The 26146-nt window shown below is 34.9% G+C and overlaps 2 protein-coding genes across 5 annotated transcripts in view; one reads left to right on the top strand and one right to left on the bottom strand.

Annotated features, from left to right (window-relative positions):
• Positions 1-9987, top strand: part of USP8 (ubiquitin specific peptidase 8) — a 57558-nt gene extending 47571 nt beyond the window's left edge. For 3 of the 4 annotated variants that reach the window (XM_069483822.1, XM_069483802.1, XM_069483793.1), the window contains 8 exons: positions 1706-1786; positions 2190-2452; positions 4241-4453; positions 5186-5396; positions 6378-6614; positions 7339-7481; positions 8924-9056; positions 9213-9987. In XM_069483822.1, the coding sequence (XP_069339923.1) occupies positions 1706-1786; positions 2190-2452; positions 4241-4453; positions 5186-5396; positions 6378-6614; positions 7339-7481; positions 8924-9056; positions 9213-9398 (1467 nt within the window). In that variant the 3' untranslated portion in view covers positions 9399-9987. The remainder of the gene's footprint in view (positions 1-1705; positions 1787-2189; positions 2453-4240; positions 4454-5185; positions 5397-6377; positions 6615-7338; positions 7482-8923; positions 9057-9212) is intronic. The other variant, XM_069483812.1, reaches the window with a different exon arrangement.
• Positions 9988-11008: 1021 nt separating this feature from the next.
• Positions 11009-26146, bottom strand: part of USP50 (ubiquitin specific peptidase 50) — a 45899-nt gene continuing 30761 nt past the window's right edge. The window contains exon 7 of the mRNA XM_069460029.1: positions 11009-11286. Within this exon, the coding sequence (XP_069316130.1) occupies positions 11095-11286 (192 nt within the window). The 3' untranslated portion in view covers positions 11009-11094. The remainder of the gene's footprint in view (positions 11287-26146) is intronic.

The following is a 26146-nucleotide window of genomic DNA, read 5'->3' as shown; positions in this document are numbered from 1 at the left end:
TTCACTTAACATAATTTTTTGAGATTCATCCATGTTGTAGCATGTATCAATAGTTCATTCCTTTGTATTGCTGAGTGGTATTGCATTTTGTGGACATACCGTATTTTATTCATTCATCAGTTGGACTTTTGGATTGTTTCTACTTTGGGGCTATTAAAAATAATGCTACTATGAACATTCAAATATAAGTCTTTCTGTGGAAATTTTTCATTTCTTTTGGTTAAATACCTAGCAGTGGAATTCTCTGTGTTTTGTTTTCAAGAAACTTTTTAAAAAACCTGACAACTGTTTTCTAAAATGGCTACCCCATCTCACATTCCCACCAGCAGCATATGGTTCACATTACTCTACATCTTGCCAATACTTGTGTCTTTTTTTTATTATAACCATCTTAATGCCTATGAAATAGTATCTCATAATTTTAATTTTCATTTCCCTAATGAGTAATGATATTCAGCATCCTTTCATATGCTTATAGGCCATGTGTTTATCTTTGGTAAAACATGTATTCAGATCTTTTGCTTATTTTAAAATTGGATTATTGCCACGTTATTACTGAGTTATATGTGTTTATAATATTCTAGATAAAAATCCTTTATCATAAATATGATTTGCAAATACTTTCTCCCACTCCGTGGCTAATCTTTTCATTTTCTTAATGGAGTCTTTTGAAGCACGAAAGTTTTTGTGGAAGTCCTGTCAATTTTTTCTTATGTGGATCATGGTTTCAGTATTTTATCTTAGGAACTTTTTGTCTAACCTAAATTCTTAAAGTAATGAAGATTTTCTCCTGTGTTTTCTTCTTAAAGTTTTACAGCTCTAGTTCTTACAGTTAGATCTATAACCCATTTTAATTTTTGTTATTATAGTGTGAGGTAAGGCTCTAAATTCATCTTTTTGCATGCGGATATTCAGTTGTCCCATTTGCCTTTATTTTGACAGAATTTTCTGACATGTTTATGTTCAACAGAGTGTGTATATTTTAAGACAGAATATAAAGATAGAAATGGGTGGTTTCTCATCAGGCTTTTTTGCTATTATTAATTTTTTACTAAAGAGATAAAAATATCCAATTATATTGAAGTTGGTGCCTTAATATTTTGGTCTGAGCTGGTTGCAGTGACCCATGCCTGTAATCCCAGATACAGAAGAGGCTGAGGTGGGAGAATTGCTTGAGGTCAGGAGTTCAAGACCAGCGCGGGCACCATAGTGAGACCTCGTCTCTTTAAAAAAAAATAATACATATACACATATAAATATGTACACATATATATGTGTGTATTGGTCCGTATTTACTTATATAACATTTCATCAGTATTTTGTGGCATGAATAAAGATAGAAGAAACATTTGGAGAACAAGATGACTTAAGGTAGATTTAGAATAGACCATGATATGAAATTTTATAGCCTGTCTTGTTTGCTTGGATCCATCGTCGTCCTCCCCTTGAACTACCACAGAGGGCCAGCCACCCTCCACCCCACCATCATTACAGGCTTGTGCACACATTCCTCTTTCCCTTGGTGTAGTATTATATTTGGACTTTGAGGAAAAAAATAGATGTTTTTCTTTATTCTTGAACCTGTTTTTAAAAATATGAAGTGTAGCCAAGGCAAAGTTTTTTGATTCTTTGGTACAAGTAGCTTAAGTTTATATATGAAAAATTTAATTGAAAAATCAGATTGTTTTGTTTGTTTTTCTGCTAGTCTCAACGAGAGCCTTTGACAAGAGCACGAAGTGAAGAAATGGGCAGGATAGTACCAGGACTGCCTTCAGGCTGGGCCAAGGTAAAAGTCAAATTTAACATGGAATAAATAACATAGTCACTATATTCTTTTAAAAAATACTTTTTATTTTGCTTATTTTATATCTTCTCTAGTATAGAGTCAGTTCTGTTTCTTCATCTTAGTGGACATAGTCTTTTCCCCTAATTATAGCAGGGTTAGATTTCTCAATACCCAGCCTGGGTTACTGTCTACAATATATGAACATTCTGACATTTGTCATTTAGAAACAGTATATTATTTAAAACCTAAATTTCTCTGAAGTTTAATTATAGAAGTGATTATCACCATTTTATTCAAATGATTTTTTTCCAAAAATAAATTCAGCAATAGAATACTTTGGAGTGATTTGTTTATATAGTTGTCATTTTTGAGTTTTGACTTGTTTTTTTCTTTTCCATCTAAGTTTCTTGACCCAATCACTGGAACCTTTCGTTACTATCATTCACCCACCAACACCGTTCATATGTACCCACCGGAAATGGCTCCTTCCTCCGCACCTCCTTCCACCCCTCCAACTCATAAAGCCAAGCCACAGATTCCTGCCGAGCGGGATAGGGAACCGTCCAAATTGAAGCGTTCCTACTCCTCCCCAGATATAACTCAGGCCATTCAAGAGGAAGAGAAGAGGAAGCCAACAGTAACTCCAACAGTTAATCGAGAAAACAAGTAAGTTTATCCCAACTCCTAGGACTGTTGTAATGTGCTATATTTTAAAACTTTTGCTGTAAATATATCAGCATTTTAATGTCAGGGAGTCAGAAATTTCTGTGGATGGCTATACCAGCCATTGTTATTTACTATGTAGAAAAAAAACCAAATGAATAGAGAAAATGTCCTTGGTTTTTCTTCCAAGTGCTAATTTAATATCATAACAGAGAAGATTATCATAAGTGTTAATGTAGATAATATAAAAGTACCTATGTTGTTATATTTTATGGCAGCATGCCACAGAACGCCTACAAGTTTTTCATAGACCTCCTGTGGTCCCTAAATCTCCCTTTGAGGACCATAGGATTGTTCAGTTTGCCTTGTAGCAAACTGAACTTGAGTTCCAAACTTTTCCTTAGCAATAATGTGAGAGTGAAGTTTTTCTGTAGTATTAAAGTAATAAGCACTATAGTGTATCAGCCTCTAATTCTTATTGTTCCTTTTTTCTTCATTGTATTTTTGCTATTCTAGAGATCAGTAGATTTATCAAATTTCCCCAAACAGTATCTCATTTAGATATATTCCTGGCTTCATTCCTTTTAGAATCCTTTAATGCTCCTGGTCTATGACTGATAGGGCTATGAGGAGATGATTTTCAAGTCTGTGTATGACTTCTAATCTTTACTTTTGTGGTGAGGGAAAGGGGAAATACATAAAAGCATAAATAAATGGGTTTGTTTTCCATTTATTTATACACATTCTCTTAATTACTAAGGAATTACAATTAGGCTACATTTTTGGCCCCTTTAATAACACTTCCCAAGAAAGTAGTTGAAATTTTTTCCTTCTGAGAACTACCTTGCCTGGTAAAGACTTACTTGAAGGAGCTTTTTAAAGTTCTGTTAATCTATTTACAGATTTTAGAGTTCATTATAATGAGTGGTGAGATTTAATTCCTTCTTGAATCATTATTCTTCTTAAAGACTATCGTATGCAGTTCATGTATATTTTTGTATGTGTTGAACAGAGAACACATGAGTACATGCACCTGTTCTCAATATTCCTTTTAGGAGTGGAAGAATGCTGGTGATCAATAAAAGAAAAAAGACCTATCAGTTAGATTTCCCTGAATGCTACAGCAGCTCCAGCAGTTCATGTATAAATCAAATACACATTACATAGTAAAAGTCTAAGAGGCATTGTCTAGCCCAGCGCTTTCCAGTAGTTCTTTCTGTGGCTGTGGGAATGTTCTGTATCCGTGGTGTTCAATATGGTTTTGGCCAATTTGAAACGTGGTTAGTGCAGCTGAGGAACTAAAGTTTTATTTAAATTTGACTAGATACCAGTGACTAGTCAGCACACCTCTAGACTTTAGGTAATAGTAGCCAAATAACCTCTGCCTCCTTTAATATCTATTCCACAGTAATAGATTTTTTTGATTCCTTGTTTGGCATTCTGGTTGAGTTCAGACATTTGACAGTGCCAAACTTTCTGGAATCATTTAAAAGAGCCTTCTCTACTTGAGCTCCTGGTTCATGAGAAACTAGAGAATCTATCTCAGGGTGTCTATAAGAACCATGGACCCACGTAAGTTAAAGGTGTTTGTTTCATGGGAGAGTATCAGAATACAACCAGTGTTAACCTAGATACTAAATGTCCTATGAGACCCAGCACCTTATGAGTTAACATATTAACTGTTTATAAGATACCTGTGACAGGTGTTAGAGTTTGCTACCATTTGTAGAATGAACCTTAATATCAGATGCTCTACATTTTAAGACATCTTGTAAACTTTTTCTTCCTCAGGCCAACAGGCTACCCTAAAGCTGAGATCTCAAGGCTTTCTGCTTCTCAGATTCGGAACCTAAATCCTGTTTTTGGAGGATCTGGACCAGCTCTTACCGGACTCCGTAATTTAGGAAATACTTGTTACATGAACTCAATATTGCAGTGCCTATGTAACGCTCCACATTTAGCTGATTATTTTAACCGAAACTGTTACCAGGATGATATTAACAGGTAAATAAATGTCTTACTTTTTGCATCATAATGTTAAAAGGATGATCTATCCACATTTATTATCTTAGTCCATTTTATGCTGCTGTAACAAAATATCTGGGTAATTTAGAAGGCACAGAAATTTATTTTCTCACAATTCTGGAGGCAGGGAAGGCCAGGATCAAGACATCGGCATCTGGTGAGCCTTCTTTCTGCATCCTCACATAGCAGAAAGATGGACTGGCAAGAAAACAAACTTTATGTGAGGGCACCTAATCCCATCGTCATGGCCTGTTACCCCCTAAAGGCCCCACTTCTTAATACCATCACATGGGTAACACCTGAATTCTGGAAAGGACACATTCTAGCCATAGTGCTTACCACCCAGCTCCAGAGAAGTCAAATTAGGAAAGGGGAAAATATCTTTATTTGTAAGAATAATGTAGAGAAAAGCCTTCTCTGATTAGGAAAGGACAGATGGGATAAGAGCAGTGCAGGAAGACAGAACCTGTCATCAACTGGAGCCTGTTGATGAGGAGACCCTGCAGAGCTTGCAGCCGAAAGGAAAGAGTGAAGTTGGAGAGGTGTAAGCAAAGTAAAATTCAGACGAGTGTTTGGTAATAAACCTGCGAATAAACGTTTTAATGGAGGGCTACAGTATGTGAATAGTTCAGTGTTGACATCAAGAATCCACTGTACCTTTGAAATTTTTCCTTTATTGCCTTTTTTGTAATGTTAATTTTTTTTACATAGGTCAAATTTGTTGGGGCATAAAGGTGAAGTGGCAGAAGAATTTGGTATAATCATGAAAGCCCTGTGGACAGGACAGTATAGATATATCAGTCCAAAAGACTTTAAAATCACCATTGGGAAGATCAATGACCAGTTTGCGGGATACAGCCAGCAAGATTCACAAGAACTGCTTCTGTTCCTAATGGATGGTCTCCATGAAGATCTAAATAAAGTAAGAAATCTGATTTTTCTAAGTTGCAAAGGCTTTTTAGGGTTGCTTAGTAGCACTGTAGTCATTTTCATTTTCATAACAATTTAAAGTTCTTGTTGTCAGTCATTGTTCCATGCTTGTTTATGTGAATATAGTGTTTTGTATAAGGCACAAAACTATAAAATTAATATATGTGATAAGTGTAATATTTGAAACGAAGTATATACAATTGGTATTTACTAACTCAAATGTTAACAAGTAGTATTGCTGAGAAATTTGCAAGTGTTAAAATAGTTGGAGGTAGTGTTCATGAACCATGTGTATGTGAAAGTAAGATCATAAACATATGATTTTATAAGATTAGCTATACAGTTTGAGCATTTTTACTATAGATTATATTTATTATATTTATATTATGCTATATTCTTATTCTTTTCTCCCAATCCCTTGCTGAAAGTGGAATATGTCCTTATTTTTTTTCTAAAATAATAATTATTCCATGTAACCAAATGACTCATGTGAATAGTTATTGAGACATATCTATACATAAATGACTACCCATCATTTGTATACTACTGCTTTTTGGCACCAGGCTGTCATCTCTGTTTCAGATATCTTTGGGATGGATCAGCGTTCTTACCACTGAACATGTTTATACACATACAGATGTGTGTATGTATATATCCGTTCTTGAGGCTAGGGCAACGAAATTGCATCTGTCTAGTTGGGGCCCTAATTCCCAGCTATCTGTGGGATATCTTCCTTTCAAAACTAAACATTTCAGCTTTTAAAATAAAAATTTCTTAAGAAATTCCAACAAGTTGCACTCTTTTGATAAAATGGGTTTTGGCCAGAATTACTTTGCAGCTCTCAATGAGATGAGAACTGCTCTATGAGAACTACCAAGTGTTTCTCACTCTGCAAAGTGTGTGTATTTAATTTTATTCTTTTAATTTATATTTAAATGTTATTAATAGAGAGCTTAAACAATCTTACTTCCAGGCTGATAATCGGAAGAGACATAAAGAAGAAAATAATGATCATCTCGATGACTTTAAAGCTGCAGAACATGCTTGGCAGAAACACAAGCAGCTCAATGAATCTATTATTGTTGCACTTTTCCAGGGTCAATTCAAATCCACAGTACAGTGCCTCACCTGTCACAAAAAGTCTAGGACATTTGAGGCCTTCATGTATTTGTCTCTACCACTAGCATCCACAAGTAAATGTACATTACAGGTAAGTTTAAGCTAGAAAATGATTTGTTGGATAACAATGCAGCGTATATATGGATACAGAGTGGTACTTTATTCAGGAATTTCTGGTCTTTACCCCTATAAACATTTTATAGGTAAAACTGACACAAATTTTTATAATTAAGCCTTTGTAAATTAGAAAGAATTAGAAGTTTTTCTGTTTTTTACAGATGTCTTTCTATTATATTCTTCCAGAGTTGATAAAAATACAAACTTTTAAAAACATTACTTAAGAAGACTTAAAAGTTAATTTGGAAAGTTGTATGTTGACTTTAACTTAGTTCTGCTTTTTTATAAGCATTTGCTGTACATGGAGATACCAAGTAATTATCCTGTTTTTCACACATCAACAATGTGATTTTTATACTAGCTTGTCGATACCTTTAGTCTTAGCTTCCTGCAGAATGTCATTTCCTCCAGCAAGTCTTCCCTGATCCACCGGGTGCAGGTTAGGGGTCTTTCCTGTGTGCTAGCATGAGACATAGAACTTCTTCCCTCCACCATAGGTAGTACTCACTCACCACACTCTGCATTAGAATTGTGCACTTGTCTACATCCTCGGTAGATCAGAAACTTTGTAAGGAACTTTTGTTCTAGTTTACTTTTGTATCCCTAGTGTCTGCAGTGACCTGTTGAATAGGTTCTCTCTGATACTGTGTTGAAGAAACGAATTTATGAGTATCTGCTACTTGTTTTTTTTTTGTCAGGATTGCCTTAGATTATTTTCCAAAGAAGAAAAACTCACAGATAACAACAGATTTTACTGCAGTCATTGCAGAGCTCGGCGGGATTCTCTAAAAAAGATAGAAATCTGGAAGTTGCCACCTGTGCTTTTAGTGCATCTGAAACGGTAAAGGGGAAAATTTTGCTTCCTGTTCAGTAAAATTTAGATCAAGGAATTCTAAGTCTTGTGTAATTTGCACTTACTGTGCTACCTGCTAAGGGTACATAACACAGGAAGATTATCTGGTTAGGGTAGCTGGGGTTAGGGTACCTGGGGAAATAAGACAGAGACTCTATTAGTTTACCTTAGTGTTTTCAATACCAGAGCAAAATAGCAATACCACTACTACTTGTAGTTCCTTGTGATTCAGTTTCTTAGTGAAACTAAATTATTACATTTCAGATATAAAAATCTTAAATCATTACAAAACATCAAGTGAATATGTGTAAAATATCTTACAGTATAAGTCTAACACAGATGTAACATGCAAAACAGCAAACTAAGCATAACAGATTTGTGTTAAAAATGAAATTTATAATTTTTTTAAAGTATAATTTTAAAGATAAAATATGCTAATGGTGCCATTAAGTGTAGGTATAGTTTTGTCCAGATTTTTCCAATCGATGAAGAAGATCTGGTCCTGTAGTAGAAGGAATAATGCCAAGAGTTACAAAACACCAGATCTTTTGTCTTATGTAATCCTTCTGTGTCCTGATGACTCTGCATTGATTTTTTTGAAAACTTTTTTAACAGAAGTTTCACCTTTTTATTGAGCTATAATTTTTGTTTCAAAGAAGGCATTCCTGTTTTACTTGAAATTTGTTTTATCTTGTATTATTGGAGATTCTTAGTTATGTTAATTTCAACATTGATATGTGCAGATTTCTCATGTAAATTTTTTTTAAACAAAAGGTTATTCTTTCTGTCATCCCTTTCTTACTCTTAAGGATTGTGGAGGTATAGGTAAACATTCGGTAAACATTTGTTCTGTTAAAATTTTTAATGGTGAATATTATTCTTAGAGGATATCCAAAAATATGTATAGTTCAGAATTCAGATTTTTAAAAATAATTCTGAAATAACCATATTACACCAACCAAAATACTATCATTTTGGTGTGAGGAGCAGTCTGACAGAATGGAATACTATTATTTCAGTCATTAGTCTACCTATTGACAATTTCTGGCTCTCGTTTCCCAGAAGTACAAGCTTAAATCTAGAGCAGCTCTCCTTAGTCTGTCCTCTGTGCTTTTGCAGTGACAACATTATAAACAGATGAGTCTTCTACAAAGGGAAAACGCACGTAACAGTTGTAGCTGGCCTACGGATCAGGGGACCAGAGTGTGGTCACTGCCCTCCGTTCCAGCTGTTCGACCAGGGGCATGTCATTTAATGTGTCTGTGCCTCAGTTTCCTCATTTGTGAAACAGAAATGAAACTAAATGTCCTTAACAGGTTCCTCCACTGCTAAAATTCTCAGTCTTTGTACTTAATGGATGTTATGGTCCCGGCTAAAAACCTGCATGTCTTTCTCCATCAGAATAATTGTTGTAATATTTTCTTCTGCAGTTTTTCCTATGATGGCCGGTGGAAGCAAAAATTACAGACATCTGTGGACTTTCCATTAGAAAATCTTGACTTGTCACAATATGTTATTGGTCCAAAGAACAATTTGAAGAAATATAACTTGTTTTCTGTTTCAGTAAGTATCTCCTTGAACTAAAGACTTCTTGTTTCAAAGCAAACTAAACAAAACCACCAGGAGTTTTCCCAGAGTAAGAACAACATAAATTGCTATTTAAAATATACCCATTTCAAAGCTTTAAGCTGAATTGATTTTCTGTCTTGTTTGGCACAGAATCACTACGGCGGGCTGGACGGAGGCCACTACACTGCCTACTGTAAAAATGCAGCAAGACAGCGGTGGTTTAAGTTTGATGATCATGAAGTTTCTGATATCTCCGTTTTGTCTGTGAAATCTTCAGCTGCTTATATCCTCTTTTATACTTCATTGGGACCACGAGCAACTGATGTAGCCACATAAAGAGACATAGGTTATAAGCTAGTTATCTTTTAAAAGTCTCAGCAACACAACTCTTGAAATGCTTATAAAGAAAATGGATAGCTGTAGCTGGCCACATAGAGGAATCCTAGGACAGTGGGAGCTGTGTTACTAGTACCATATAATTCAGGTCAGTACTATTATTAAAAACTGACAAATAACATTTAACAAGTATTGCAGTAAGCATCCCTTACAGGTACCATTTATTTCAAAACAACTTTTTTAGTCTGCTCCAAAGTTAAAACTAGCTAAGCATTATTATTCTACTAATCTCAAAACCATTGTACCCCTTTTTTCCCTTTTCACTGTTACAGCCTTTTTACATTTCTAAATCCCAGCTTGATGTACTATGAATACTCCAGAATGCTGTAAAGCAGACAGGCATGTATGTGTACATATTTATTGCACACTTGCACATCAAATCGATGTACATGGTTTAACATGTGGTCCTTTTGTGAAGCCTAGAACTCAGAGGATTGCTTTTTTTTTTTTTTTGGCCTATTCTGAGTAATTGCAGTGCTTTCTTAGGGAAATGACAGGGCAAAGCTATTTTTCTGTTGGCTTTGGGCTGTACTTGTGCACTAAATCTTTATTCTAAAAAAATAAATGGAAACTTTCTTTAATTCTTTTAAAATGAGAATTTCATTTATACCTGCATTAAAATCTTTATGAGAAAATGTTGTATTATCAAACATAGGACAATAGAACCATGGATTTTATGTAACACACACATTATGTATACCACACTTTATCCCACCAGATTGATTTTAAATTTAGTGCACTTATCCTGTTGAATCGGGACTCAATTCCATTGTTCCTTCAACTTGACACCAGAACTCCGTATAGCACTTCTGATTCTCAGAGTTGGAAGTCAAAGATATAACTTAATACCCAGACTCATTCTTTCCAGAGCAGAGTCCTCAAAGATTCTTTAGAATTCAGAATATTAATTCTTACTAGTAAGGTAAAAAGAGATAGCAAAGTGAATTATGCGTTATGTACAGTTTGAACCACATCTTTACAGAGTGATATATTAAAAGAGATAAAGGAGCTTGGAATTTATCATTTACCTCAGGGACTCGGCTGCTGTATATGAAGTCAATAAACACTCCGTATAAAAATACGGTGCTAAAATGCTTCTGAAAGTTGTCACCATCAGCAGGGTCTCAGGAAGAAGATTAAAGGATGGGTTTTAAATTGTGAAGTTTCCTCGTCAACTTTTCGTGTTTTACAATTAGTCTAAGACAACATGTTGACTAAATTGTTGTATCAATTAAATATTTTCAGATCACATTCTTAAGTTCACAGAGCCATTTGAACAAAAATTATTTTTGTTTAACTCCATGAAGTATCTTGGAAAATAATTTGTTGGATATATACAATTATGAGATATTTTATGATAGAAATCCACACTAATAAACATTGAATTTTGAAACTTGAACTCCATATGTAATCTACAGTGCTTTGAAGGCCTTTATCCATTAGTATTACCCTATCTTCACACTGCCTTTTTCAATCTGCTTTGCTATAGGCTTACCTTATAAAAGGTTGCACTATATGTTAGAAAGACTTAAAAATGTTAGTGATGCAAGTAAGTTGTAAGAGTTTAATGACAATGGAAAACTTTACAACCAGTTTCTGATTGCTTGTTTTGCAGTGTTGAGGAAACACCATTTTCCTAGCTCTTGCATTTTTTTATAGGTATAGAAAAGGGCTGGCAGCTATAGAACAGGAGATACGCTGTAGCAGTTTGAACTGAAGTGTCTGGAATCTCACTGACTCGTGTGTCGTCAAAGCTATACCAGGCCTGGGTGACTGAGTTCTTGCAGAAAGCAGTGTAGTGGCCACCATCCAGATCACCAAAGTGGTTCTAGGGGAGGAAGGAATGTCAGACTTAGTATTCACATGCAAACGCTCTAATTACTGAAACAAAAAAGATAGGGCCAAAAAATACTTTTTAAATTGTCCCTTAAAATTTAAAAAGATAATTTTGTTAAATTATATATACAGCCTATTATTTTTCATTTCATTGGAATTGCTTAGATGTTGTGCCCACTATTTAACATCTGTGAATGGAGCAGCACAGTATTTGGCAGCATCTGACAAATATTTATCAGTTCATATTTACTCAACACTTACTGTACATCAACTATTAAATATTAAAGGAAATTTTAAAAGAAGTCATCTTTCCTAAACTTTTAATTTTAAGGATAGGCTAAGACACAAAAACACATTTAACATTGGAATAAGACATTTAAACAACTGCATATCGCTATAGCACAAGTTGAGGGGGCTGTGTAGTAACAACTCTCTCAGTCATCTAGGGTCCAGGAAAGAGTAAGTCCCATTCTCTTTTTCTAACCTAGTGAAGGATTGTTTGAAACAAAGACATTGCAGAAGCTTTCTCTGGAGGTGGTATGGTATACTACAGGGGTCAGCAAACCATGGCTCATGAGTAAAATCCAGCCTGTTTTTGCATGGCTCTTAAGAATGGGTTTTATATATTTTTTCCTCTACTTGTGATTTTTCCAAGCAGAGAATTTTATATTTTTATATGATTAAGAAAACCCAAATAAGAATTTATTACATATAAAAATTGTATGAAATTCAAATGTCAATGTCCTTAAAGTTTTATGAGAACACAGCCACGCTCATTTGTTCAGTGGCTGCTTTAAATACTACAACAGTAAAATTAAATAGTTGCAACAGAGACCATATGGCCTACAAAGGCTAAATTATTTACTGTCTGGCCTTTTATAGAATAATTTTGCTGTCCCTTGTTGTAGACGGAAGAAAATGGTTTATTTGTTTATTTAGCGGTGAGTCTTGGCTGTGTTGCCCAGGCTGGACATGAACTCCTGGGCACAAGCAATCCTCCCTTCTTAGCCTCCCAAGTAGCTGGGACTGTAGGCATGTGCCAGTGCACCTGGCTTGGAAACGGATTTTTATAGTCAATTTCACCTGTGAATTCAGGTATACTACTACTCAGTGACCTCAGTGAAATCAACCTTTCTGAGCTTTAATTTCCCATCTATTAACATGGAAATAAAACTTGTCTTATACAGCCATTATTAGATATCTCATGGATTACAGAGCTAGCACACAGGAGCTTCTTATTAAATGTTCCCTTAGACCTTCATCTATCTCACCTCTCCCCTTACATGTAATAAAAATATCCCCAAACGGACATTTAAAAGATCCAGGTTATGGTTCTGGTCCTTGCCATGTGACTTAAAGCTAACAACATCAGCTTCCTTATGTAAAAAATGGTGCCCATAATAGTGTGATGTACTCTAATCATCAGGGAAATGCAAATCCAAACCACAATGAGATATCACTTAACTCCAGTGAGAATAGCCTTTATCAAAAAGTCCCAAAACAATACACGTTGGCGTGGATGCGGAGACAGGAACACTCATATACTGCTGGTGGGACTGCAAACTAGTGCAACCCCTGTGGAAAGCAATATGGATATACCTTAAACAGACACAAGTAGACCTACCATTTGATCCAGCAATCCCATTATTGGGCATATACCCAAAAGAACAAAAGACATTCTATTACAAAGACATCTGCACCCGAATGTTTATAGCAGCACAATTCACAATTGCAAAGATGTGGAAACAACCCAAATGCCCATCAATACATGAGTGGATTAGTAAAATGTGGTATATGTATACCACGAAGTATTACTCAGCTGTAAGAAACAATGGTGATATAGAATCTTTTGTTCTCCTGGAAAGAGTTGGAACCCATTCTACTAAGTGAAGTATCCCAAGAATGGAAAAATAAGCACCACATGTACTCACCAGCAGATTGGTTTCCCTGATCATCACCTAAGTGCACATTTGGGAATAACACCAATTGGTTGTCGGACAGATGGTGGGGTCGGGGAAGGGATGGGTGTATACCTACATGATGAGTGCGATGCGCACTGTCTGGGGAATGGACATGCTTGAAGCTCTGACTCGGGGGCGGGGGGGGAGTATGGGCAATATACATAACCTAAACTTTTGTACCCCCATAATAAGCTGAAATAAAAAATAATAAAAATAAATAGTGTGATGTAATTCAGTTGAGGAAAAAACATCTGGTAGATGTGTAGTACCCAGATGAAGTCATGTTCTGAAATATTTAGACCACAGCGTATTCAGTTTTGCTGAATTAACGTTAAAAATATTTTGACATAATGAAAGAGCAAAACATCTTTCTGGACTTCCATTTCCAGCAATTATGGCAGACATTTTCCTAACCTGGAAGCCTACTGTTAATAAACTCTAAGGGATGCTGGATAAAACATAGTAAACACCCTTTGAAATGTATAGCTGACTTTGAAGATGGCATAGTAAGGGTAATCCCTAGGGACCCAAACAGGAAATTTAAGAATAGCATTGTGTGTGGTTGATGCCCTGTGACTGCCTAGGATTAAAGATAGTCCCTGGTCTTTGTAACCAGGGTGCTTGGGTTTTAAAGGTCACACAGGTCTTTGGCCCCTTCAAGGTGAGAAGGTGTGGATTGAGGTCCACATTTGAAGCTAGGACCCTTGAAGAGAATCACTCTCAATGAAAGGATAAACTAAAGGAAACAAATGTACCCTCTAGTGCTTGTGTGAGCCTGGACTCTGGGTACAGAGAATAAAAGTCATTCCTGGGAATTGCTTACCACAGACCTGCCTCCTCACCACTTTGGGAATCAAATTTATAGTACCTGTGTGGTCTGGGAATCCTGGGAATATGGAAAATATTTCTGGGGTTTTGGCAGAAAGAAACAATCTCTTTCTGAATTGATACACCTTCACTCAGGCTGGACGGGATATCCACATATAAAACCCCAATGAAGTTGATATCACAACTCAAAATAACAATATACAAGGAAACAATTCACCATAAGTAAAAGTCAGAAGGTAATAAATTGCAAGATTAAACCCCCAAGGATAATAGAATTATAGAGACTACAAATAAAGTATATTTAAGGACATTTAAGAGAAAGAAACAAACTTTGAAAAGTAAATAGAACTTCCAGAAATAAAAAATTCAGCACAGTCGGCCCTTCATTTCTGCAGCTTCTGTGAAATCCACCAACCGTGGATGGAAAATATTTGGAGGGAAAAAATTTACAAATACAAATAAAAGAAACTAACAACTATTTACATACAATTTACATTATATTAAGTATAAGTAATCTAGAGATGATTTCAAGTATATGGGAGGATATGCATAGGTTACATGCAAATACTATGCCATTTTATATAAAGGACTTGAGCCTCTCTGCAGATGTTGATGTCCACAGGGGTCCTGGAACCAATCCCCCCAGATACTAAGGTACAACTGTACTGGAAATTAAAAATTTAGTGGACAGATTAGTACATAGAATTAAAGAGAATGAATAAACTGTAAAATTGAAGCTGGGGGAATTGCCACGAATGAAGTAGTGATGGAAAATATGGGTTAAGAAGCATGGAAAATTGAATAAGATTCCGCATATGTGTAGTAGAAGTTCTAGGAGAGGAGAATGGAGAGTACAGGAGCAAGGCACTATTAAAAGTTACAATGTTTGAAAATGATTAATGAAAGACGTGAATCTTCAAATTTAAGAAATGCAGTGGGCGGGCATGGTGGTGCATACATGTACTCCCAGCTGCTTGGGAGGCTGAGGCAAGAGGATCACTCAAGCCCAAAAGTTTGAGGTTACAGTGACTTAACAATAATGCCACTGCACTCTAGCCTGGGTGACAGAGCAAGACCCTGTCTCAGACAAAAAAATCCAGACTGAACCAAGGACAAGTAAAAATAATACTAAACAACAACACAAGTAAAGGGAAAAATCTTAAAAGCAACCAGACAGAAGACAGTTCCACACAAAAAAGACAACCTGCTGGTAGAAGTTTCTATGGCAGCCGTAGAAATCAGAAACAATAATATAGCTTCAAAATGATGAAGGAAAATAACTGTCAATCTAGAATTTGATTTCTAGTTAAATTGTATTCAAGAATGAAAGTAAACTAAAGACTTCCAGTCAAATACCAAGAGATTTTAGGATGACAGACCCTCACTGAAAAGTTTACTGAAAAAGGTGCCACATGAACAAATGAAATTGAATAAAGAAGAAGTTATACGTAAAAGGCAATGATTAGCAAAAAGACTAGTAAAGATCCTGGCAAATGTAAGCCAACATGAACTGTATAAAACCATGGTAAATAATGTTTCCCTTGGAGGCAAAAAAAAAAAAAGTTAAAACCAAAATCCCAGAAAACAGTAACAGTAGTTCGTTCAATGATCAGAATTTTTTTTTACTATTTACTTAGCTCGTACCAAACTCCTGCCTGGTTCAGGTGACCTTTATAGTAACAGACTGTTGCTAAGGCACCACTTTGGCATTCAGCTACTCTCTCCAAGCTGATTTATCCATCATTCACCAGAGAAGTTTAAATTTTAATCCCCCAACCCAGGTCTGAAACTCAGGTCTGAAATCAAGGCATTGGTAATACCATTAAGTGTCTGCAGCGTGGACAAGAGAAGGACGATTTCTGTTCTTACAAACCAGAAGTGTCAAGGCCTCCATGGCATCCTACCACACAGTGTCCCGTTCTTCCCCTCTACAGCATGGACTGCACTGGCATTTACTCGCACAGGTCTGCTTCTCCCTTACACTGTAAGAGCCAGGAACTCGGGCTGTGTCCGTGTTGTTTGCCTCTATATCTCCAGTGCCTGGCACATAGTAGGTGCTAATATGTATAGATTAACTTAATGTTTGAATGGTCTATATCAGCCTGAAGACCTGCTTAAGTCCTGCTAGTTTCTGCATTGGTTGCAGAGGGAAAACAAAACTGGTGCTGTTCACTACCATGGCTCGCAAGTGTTCCCTGGGCCCCTGATTGAGTTGGTCTGCAGAATTAAAGTGTTTTAAGGGCCTTCCATTTGTCTGGGAGGAGAGTATTGAGATCTTGATTGACTTTAGCCTTTAAGTATAGAAGCTGCAATTCTTAGCATAATTGCTAAAGAACCAAAATAAAATGTGTAACTTCCAAAGTCATAGAGGAAAAATAGACTAAAGAAAGTTTTATTGATTTAGTAGTAGGCAAGAACTATGAGGGTAAATGACCAGAGAAATCAGGTTAACTTAAAGCACAAAAGAAGATGAAAAATCCAAATTTATTACTAGTCGAGATATATGGAAATGTACTAGATTCATAAGATAAATATTGACTAGATTTTTAAAATCCAGTTCTATACACTATATAATATTTAGAACTAAGAAAAAGGTGAATTTGAAGGGATACGAAAAAGATGTACAGGTTGAGCATCTCTTATTCCAAATGCTTGGCGCCAGAAATATTTTATTAAATAGATTTCAGATTTTGGAACATTGGCATTAGACTTAGCAGTTCAGCATTCCTAATCCAAAAATGCTCCAATAAGCATTTCCTTTGAGCATCAAGTTAGTGCTAAAAAAGTTTCAGATTTTGAAGCATTTCAGGTTTTGTATTTTCAGATTAGGTATGCTCAATCTTTAGTAGATAGATGCTACCAAAATAAAGCTGGAGTAGCTGTGTAAATATCAGCTAAAATGGACTTTAAGAAAAAAGGCATTAAAAGTGATAAAGAAGCTAGGCGCAGTGGCTCATGCCTGTAATCCCAACACTTTGGGAGGCTGAGGCAGGAGGATCACTTGAGGCCAAGAGTTCAAGACGAGCCTGGGCAACATAGCAAGACCTGGTTTCTACCCAAATAAAAATAAAAATAAATTAGCTGGTGTGGTGCCACACATCTATAGTCCTAGCTCCTTGAGAGGCTGAGGCAGGAGGATCACTTGAGACCAGGAGTTTGAGGCTGTAGTAAGCTATGATCATGCCACTGCACTCCAGCTTGGGTGACAGAGTAAGACCCTGTCTCTAAAATTAAGTAAATGAATGAATGACATAGTCACTTCATAATGAGAAAAAGTTTTAAGTCACCAAAAGTTTATAATTCTAAACTGCTATGCACCTAATAAAATAATAGATTTGTAGGGGAAAAAACATAGGGAAGTTTTGACAAGTCTACCATCATAATGGAAGATTAACACATTTCTTTCAATTACTGATCAAACAGACAAAAAAATTAGTAAAGATGTAGCTTTGAAAAATATACACTTAACTTACATAACAAAGAATCTAACTCCTAAAATAAAAAAAATACACAGTCTCAACAAATGTAAAATAGTTTAATACAGACCATAGTCTTTGAACACAATATAATAGTAGGCAATACAAAAAGATAGCCTCCCAAAAGTCCTCATATTTTTGAAAATTAAAAAACTTCTTAATAACTTTGTGAATAAGAAATTTTGTAAATTAAAATACTTAGAAATAAACAATAATGAAAAACAAAATGCAGTGATGTCTGAGATTGTCTTTAAAATAAGATTTGGGGAAGAGAAGTAGATCAGTATTATAAATGAGATGATAATTGTTGAAGCTGGTTGGTGGGTGCAGGGGGGTTCATTATACTGACCTCTCTATTTTATATATGTTTAAAGTGTTCTATAATTTTTTTAAAAGTAGTAAGGAGTGAAAGTGGCATCTAGAGAGACATTTGTTATTTTAAGTGCTTGTCTGAAAGACTGAATGTTAATGAACTAAATGCACAGTTTAAAACATGAAAACCTAAGAAAATAAAGCCAAAGACAGTAAAGGGAAAGAAATAATACAATAAGAGAAATAACTAATAACGTATAAAACAAAAATGTAATGAGGACCAAAAAGGCAAAAGTTGGTCTTTTAAGAAGACTTAAATTGGACATCAGTAATAAGATTAATCAAGAGGAAAAGAGCAAATAAGTAAAATTAGAAATGAAAAAAGATGTAATAGCTACAGATCTGGCATAAATTTTATTAATAAAAACATTTTTAATATCCTGAAAAATTTATGCCAACTGAGAACTTAGATGAAATAGATAAATATTCAGAAAATAAGTTACCAAAACTGAAGAAGAACTACAAGCCTGAATAGACCTATAAAACATTAGAGAAATTTAATCAGTAGTTAAAAATCTTCCCTCAAATGAACACCATGCCCAGATGGGTTTACAGGTAAATTCTATCAAATCTTCAAGAAACATTTCATTACAGGCTTACATAAATTTCTATAGAAGAGAAAAGGAGGAAAAGCTCCCTAATTTATTTTATGATGTCAGTATAACCTTGTTACCCAAACCAGATAGTATTAACAAAAAAAAGCACAGACCACTCTCATTCAAGAAGATAAATGTAAAATTCTTAAAATTTAGTAAACCAAATAGAGCAAAATATGTCTAAAAGAATAAATAATGACCAAATTATATTTATCCTAACAATGCAAGGGTCGTACAATTAGCAAATCTATAAATTTAATTGACTGTATTAACAGATTAAAAGAGGTTTGGAGCACTACCATAAAATCTCCATTGTGGAAAAATATTTAATAAGACTCCTTCGCAAACATACGTAAAGCTCTTAGAAAAATCAGAATAAAAGGAAGTGTCCATAATCAGAGTGTAACTACTAAAAACTTAAAGCAAGCATCATTCTTTAAAATTAAGAATAAGAAGGTACCCACTACCACCATCTTCTTTTCAACACTTACTAGAGGTCCATAGCCAAAGCAGTAAGACGGGAAAATGAAATAACAGATAAAATAATTGGAAAGAAAAAACTCAAAACTGACACGTGCAAAGGAGCTGTAGACAAATTATTAGAAATAATTAGAATTAAGCAAGGTAGCTGGACGTGGTGAAACAAAATTATTTGTATGCATCAGCCATAAACACTTAAAAATTTTTTAACATGTTTCCAATAGAAACAAAGATAACAAAAATAGAGTACTTAGGAATAAACATAAGAAAAGATTAAACAAGACCACTATGGAGGAAATTATAAAATCTTATTGAATGATACTAAAGAAAACCCTAGATACATGGAAAGATGTACCACTGTTCATGGATTGGAAGACCAAATTCTCCCCAAATTCTCTGTGTAGTCAATGCAATGAAAATAGATTTTAAAAAAAGAAAGAAAGAAAGAATGAATGAATTGACGAGGGCCAGGAATAGTCAAAATATTCATGAAAAATAAGAATAAAGTTGTCATGGTAATAATTTGAGGGAATAATGATGATTCTTGCTCTGCCAGATATCAAGATTTATTATAGAGATATAGTAATTAATACAGTGTAGAATAAACCCACATGTAAATGAACTGACCAGTAGACACATGGCATAGGAAATGTAGCATTATAAAGTACTGCAGAAAAGACATTTGGTTATTCATATGGAAAAAAGTGAAACTGAATCCCTACTTCACAAGACATTGTTATCTTAAGTGCAAAACAAATTTAAAATTTTTAGAAGACATACAGATAAATATCTTTGTAACTGTAGGGTTGAAAAAGTTTTCTTAAATGAGACACAGAAAAGGACTAACAGGAAGAGATTGATGTTTCAACTACATTAAAATAAAAACTTGTCAAAAGTTGCTATAAGATATAACAACTAAATGCAGTTTGTGAATTTGGAATGGATTCTGGTCTTTAAAAAGAAAAATAGCTATTAAATATTTTTATAAAAACATTGTGGGATGGGCATAGTGGCTCACGCCTATATCCTAGCACTTTGGGAGGCTGAGGCAGGAGGATCACTTGAGGCCAGGAGTTCAAGACCACCCTGGGCAACTTAGGGAGACTCTATCTCTTCAAAAACAATTTAAAACATCAGCCAGGTGTGATGGCGCATGCTTGTAGCCCCAGCTACTTGGAAGGCTGAGGCAGGAGGATTGCTTGAGCCCAGGAGTTTGGGACTGCAGTGAGCTATGATGATGCCACTGCACTCTAACTTGGGCAAGACAGTGATAACCTGTCTCAAAAGAAAAAAAAAAAAAAAGATTGCGACAGTTGACACATTTGAATATGAATTTATTAATATAAGTGATGGAATTTTAATTTTCTTACGTATAATACTGGTATTGTGGATATGTAGGAGAATGTGGTTAAGAGATACATGTTGATTTACTATGGATGAAGTATCATGATATGTGCAACTAACATCCAAATAATTCGGAAAAAAATTATAAAGAGAACGTTCAAATATATAAAAGTGTATACATTGCTAAAATGGTAATTATGGAATCTAGGTGAAGTGTATACCTGTGTTCTTTCAGATTTTTCTGAGTGTTTGCAAATTTTTATTTAAAAACTTGGGAGAAAGCACATGAAAAGATAACATCATTAGTCATTAGGGAAATGCACCTCAAAACCATGATATACCACTTTATGTCCACTTGTACGGATAAAATTTAAAAGGACAGACAATAACAAGTGTTGATGAGGATGTGGGGAAACTGGAACCTCACGCACTGCTGGCTGAGAATATAAAATGATGCAGCCACTTTGGAAAACAGTTTGGCAGTTTTTCCAAAGGTTAAATATAGTTACTATATGACCCAGCAATTTCACTCTCAGGTATATGCCCAAGAGAAATGAAAACATACGTCCACAGAAAAAGCTGTACACAAATGTTCATAGCAGCATTATTGACAGTAGCCAAAAAGTGGGAACAAACCAAATGTCTGTCAACAGATGAATCAATAAATTAAAAGTGGCATATCCCATGCAATGGAATATTATTTGGCAATAAAAAGAAATAATGATACATGCTGCAACATGAACCTTCAAAACTTTATGCTGAATAGAAGATAAACACAAAATGTCATATATATGATTCAATTTATATAAAATGCCCAGAATAGGCAAATCAATAGAAACAGAAAGTAGATTAGTAGTTGCCAGAGACTGAGGGGAGAAGGAATGGGTTATGGGGTATCTTTTGAGGATGGTGAAAATGTTCTAAAACTGGATGGTGGCAATGACTGCACAACTCTGACTATACTAAAAACCGCTGACTTTTACACATTTGAGGTAAATTTGATGGTATGTCAGCTATCTCACTAAAAACTCATTTAAGTTGAGAAAACAAGAAGTATGCAACAAACTAAAAGTTGAGAGAAGTTATTAGTAACATATATAACTTACAGAGAAATAGTATCTATAACATATAAAGAACTCCTTGAAATCAATAAGAAAAAAGAGAAATAGGCCAGGCGCGGTAGCTCACTCTGGGAGGCCAAGGCAGGAGGACTGCTTGAGCTCAGCAGTTCATTCAAAATGAGCCTGAGCAACAGTGAGACCCCATCTCTACAAAAAATACAAAAATTAGCTGGGCATAGTGGCATGTGGCTGTAGTCCTCGCTATGGGGGAGGCTGAGGCAGGAGGATCGCTTGAGCCCAGGAGTTTGAGGTTGCTGTGAGCTAGGCTGACGCCATGGCACTCTAGCCTTGGCAACAGAGCAAGACTGTCTCAAAAAAAAAAAAAAAAAAAAAAAAAAAAGAACCTGGTTTTTTTAAATGTGCAAAAGACAAATATTTCATAGAATAGGAAAGGCTAATAGCAAAGAAATATGGTTAAGTTACTCAAACCTATTAATCATTAGGGAAACAAAGGAGATAATTTTATAGCCACTAGATGGCAAAAAATTAAGTCTGATGATGCCGGTAGGAGTGTATATTCGTATAATCATTTTAAAAATCATTAACATTACCTGGAAAGTTAAACATGCATATACTTTATGATCCAAGTGACTCCACTCCTAAGGATATACAGAGATACTCTTATACATATATATGCAAAAATGTTCACACAATGTTGTTCATAACAGCAAAAATCTATCAACTGTCAAATGTCCATCAATAGGACAATGGATAGATTGTTATAGTGACAAAATAAATATCACAGGCTAGTGAAAATATAATCACATGCAACAATGTAGATGAATCTTAAAAATATTCAATGAAAAAAGCAACTTGCAAAGTCTAAAGAGATAATGCGTTTTTATAAAGCTCAAAAGGAACCTAAACAACATATTAGAGATATATGTAATAAAATGATATTAAACAGTCAAGAGCATAAGCATGAAATTCAGGATAGTATAATCTCAAAAGCATAAGACAAGGAATATAGGGAAGGAATATACAGATAGATGCAATCACATTGGTGATTTTGTTGTTTTCAGATAGGGTCTTGCTCTGTCACCCAGGGTGCTGTGCAGTGGCACAATCATAGCTTGCCGCAACTTAGGACACCTGGACTCAAGAGATCCTCAGACTCCTGAGTAGCTAGGACTATAGGCCTGCACCTCCACACTCAGCTAGTTGTTTTTTTGTTTTGTTTTGTTTTTAGCAACAAGGTCTCATTATGTTGCCCAGGAGTTGCTGGTAGTTATGTTTAAGTTCTTAAATTCTTAAGTTGGGTGATGGTTTCACAGGTATTCACTTGTTATTATGCTTCATGCCATCTGCTATGTTCTGAATATTTGTTTCTCCTCCAAAATTCATGTTAAAACTTAATCTCCAATGTGAGGGTTTTAGGAGGTGGAGCTTTTGGAGGTGATTAGGTCATGAAGACAGAGCCTTCATGAATGGGATTAATGTCCATATAAAAGAGGCCCCAGAGAGCTGCCTTGCCCCTGCCACCATGTGAGCACACAGAGAGAAGGTGCCATCTATGAATCAGGTAGCAGGCCTTCATCAGACATCAAATGTTTTGGTGCCCTGATCTTGGACTTGCAAGCCTCCAGAACTGCAAGAAATTTCTCCTGTTTGTAACTACCCAGTGTATGGTATTTTGTTATAGCAGCCTGAAAGGACCAAGACAACAACCATATATCCTAGATATATGCTTTTATAGTTATCAAATATCACACAATGACATTTAAGAGAAAAAGAAAACAAAAGGATAGAAAAAGAATATAATTCAAAAGAATGTTCAACCTATGGTGAGTTGTATAAAAAAGAAAAAAAATGCTGACATAGTTTTGTCAAGATTAAATTAGAAAGACTTGAACTGAAAAAAGCATGATTAAGGATACAAGCCTCCCAATAATGAGAAAAGGAACAATTTACTAGAAAGATATAAAATTGCAATGCATATTCAAATTATATAAATTGAAAAAGAATTACTAAAATATTGACAAAAATCACATTTTAACACACATCTCTCAGTTATTAATTTTTTTAAAGCAAGCAAAAGCTTAACAGTATATAATATTTGAACAACACAATAGGTTATATATAATGGACATATGGAACCCTAAGCCTAATTTAAGAATTCTTTTCAAGAACATATAATACCATGCTCGTGGATCGGAAGAATCAACATTGTTAAAATGTCTATACTACCCAAAGTGACCTACAGATTCAATGCAATCCCTATTAAACTACCAACATCATTTTTCACAGACGTAGAGAAAATAATTATACACTTTGTATGGAATCAGAGAAGACCCTGTATAGCAAAAGCAATTTTAAGCAATAAAAACAAAATGGGAGGTATTAATTTGCCAGACTTCAAACTATACTACAAGGCCGTGGTTCTTAAAACAGCCTGGTATTGGCACAAGTACAGGGACACAGACCAGTGGAACATAACAGAAAATCCAAATATAAAACCATCCTTATATAGACACCTAATCTTTGACAAAGCAGGCAAGAACATACTCTGGGGACAAGAATCCCTATTCAATAAATGGTGCTGGGAGAATTGGTTAGCCACTTGTAGAAGACTGAAACAGGACCCACAACTTTCACCTCTCACAAAAATCAAATCACGGTGGATAACAGACTTAAACCTTAGGTGTGAAACGATTAGAATTCTAGAAGAAAATGTAGGAAAGACTCTTACAGACATTGGCCTAGGCAAAGAATTTATGAAGAAGACCCCTAAGGCAATCACAGCAACAACAAAAATAAATGAATGGGACCTGATTAAATTAAAAAGCTTCTGCACAGCCAAAGAAACAGTCACGAGAATAAACAGACCACCTACAGAATGGGAAAAAATTTTTGCATACTACACATCAGACAAAGGACTGATAACAAGAATCTATTTAGAACTCAGGAAAATCAGCAAGAAAAAAATCAAACAACCCTATCAAAAAGTGGACAAATGACATGAATAGAAATTTCTCAAAAGAAGATATAAGAATGGCTAACAAACGTATGAAAAAATGCTCAACATCCCTAATCATTAAGGAAATGCAAATCAAAACCACAATGAGATATCACTTAACTCCAGTGAGAATGGCCTTTATCAAAAAATCCCAAAACAACACATGTTGGTGTGGGTGTGGAGAGACAGGAACACTCATACACTGCTGGTGGGACTGCAAACTAGTGCAACCCCTGTGGAAAGCATTATGGAGATATCTTAAACAGATTCAAGTAGACCTACCATTCGATCCAGCAATCCCATTATTGGGCATATACCCAAAGGAAAAAAGGTCATTCTCTAACAAAGACACATGTACCCGAATGTTTATAGCAGCACAATTCACAATTGCAAAGATGTGGAAACAACCCAAATGCCCATCAATATATGACTGGATTAGTAAACTGTGGTATATGTATACCATGGAATATTACTCAGCTATAAGAAATAACGAAGATACGACAACTCTATGGTTCTCCTGGAGAGAGTTGGAACCCATTATATATTTTTTTTTTCAAGAGAACATAGCAATCCAAAATGTTTATTCAGCTATTATCAGAACTCTAAAATATATAAAGTAAAACCAGATTGATCTGAAAAAGGAAAATAGTAAAGTACACTATCATAGATGGAGATTTTAACACCCCTATTTCAATAATTGATATAACAAGTAGAAAAAATCTGTAAAGATTTAAAAACTTAAACAGCTCTATCAACCAATTTGAACTGACATTTTATAGAACATTGCACCCAATAACAGCAGAATATACACCTTTCTCAAATACACACATAACATTTTCCAAGAGACATCATATTCTGACCACACGTCTCAATAAATTTCAAAGAATTCAAATCTTATAAAGTTGTCTGATCACAACAGAATTAAATTAGAAATCAATAACAGAAAAATATAAAGAAAATCAAATATTTGGAAAGTGAACAATATACTTATAACTAATCCATGGGTCAAAGAAATAAAAAAAGAAATTAGCAAATATTTTAAATTGAATGAAAATGAAAACACAACATAATTTGTCAGATGCAGAACCCCCTCAGCAAACATGAATGAAGAAAAAAAGAAAAAGAATTAATTGACTCAACCAAACAATAGTTCTCAAAGTGAGAAAAATTGGGAATTAAAACGAGGATCATAAATTCATAAAATATTAGAACTGGAAAATTCTAGAAATCTTTCTAAAATTTGTAAATGCACAAAATTTACAGAGGAAATAGTTCCAGGAAGAACATATGATTTGCTTAATATTTATAACAACAAATGCTTTTAATTGAGCAGTTTTGCTAGTAGCTACATTATACAAACATATGAGTTCTTTAAATTTCTATTTTCATCTAATAAAAGCAGATATACATTTTATAAAGTAGATGTGCATATTTCTTGGTCTGTATCTGATTGATATGAATATTTTGTGTTTTATATGTGTGTTTTCTATGTTTACACATAAAGCATAATGAATAAGAGTGCTGATTTCTCTTTCCACATTGCCTAAATTCATACTTTGGCTTTACCACAACTGAGTAGCCATGGAACCCATTATATTAAGTGAAGTATCCCAAGAATGGAAAAACAAGCATCACATGTACTCACCAGAAAATTGGTTTCCCTGATCATCACCTAAATTCACATCTGGGAACGATACCAATCGGATATCAGACTGAGG

This window comes from Eulemur rufifrons, chromosome 2, assembly GCF_041146395.1.
Source record: "Eulemur rufifrons isolate Redbay chromosome 2, OSU_ERuf_1, whole genome shotgun sequence".
Taxonomy (NCBI): Eukaryota; Metazoa; Chordata; class Mammalia; order Primates; family Lemuridae; genus Eulemur; species Eulemur rufifrons.
This window is presented reverse-complemented; position numbering and strand designations above follow the sequence as displayed.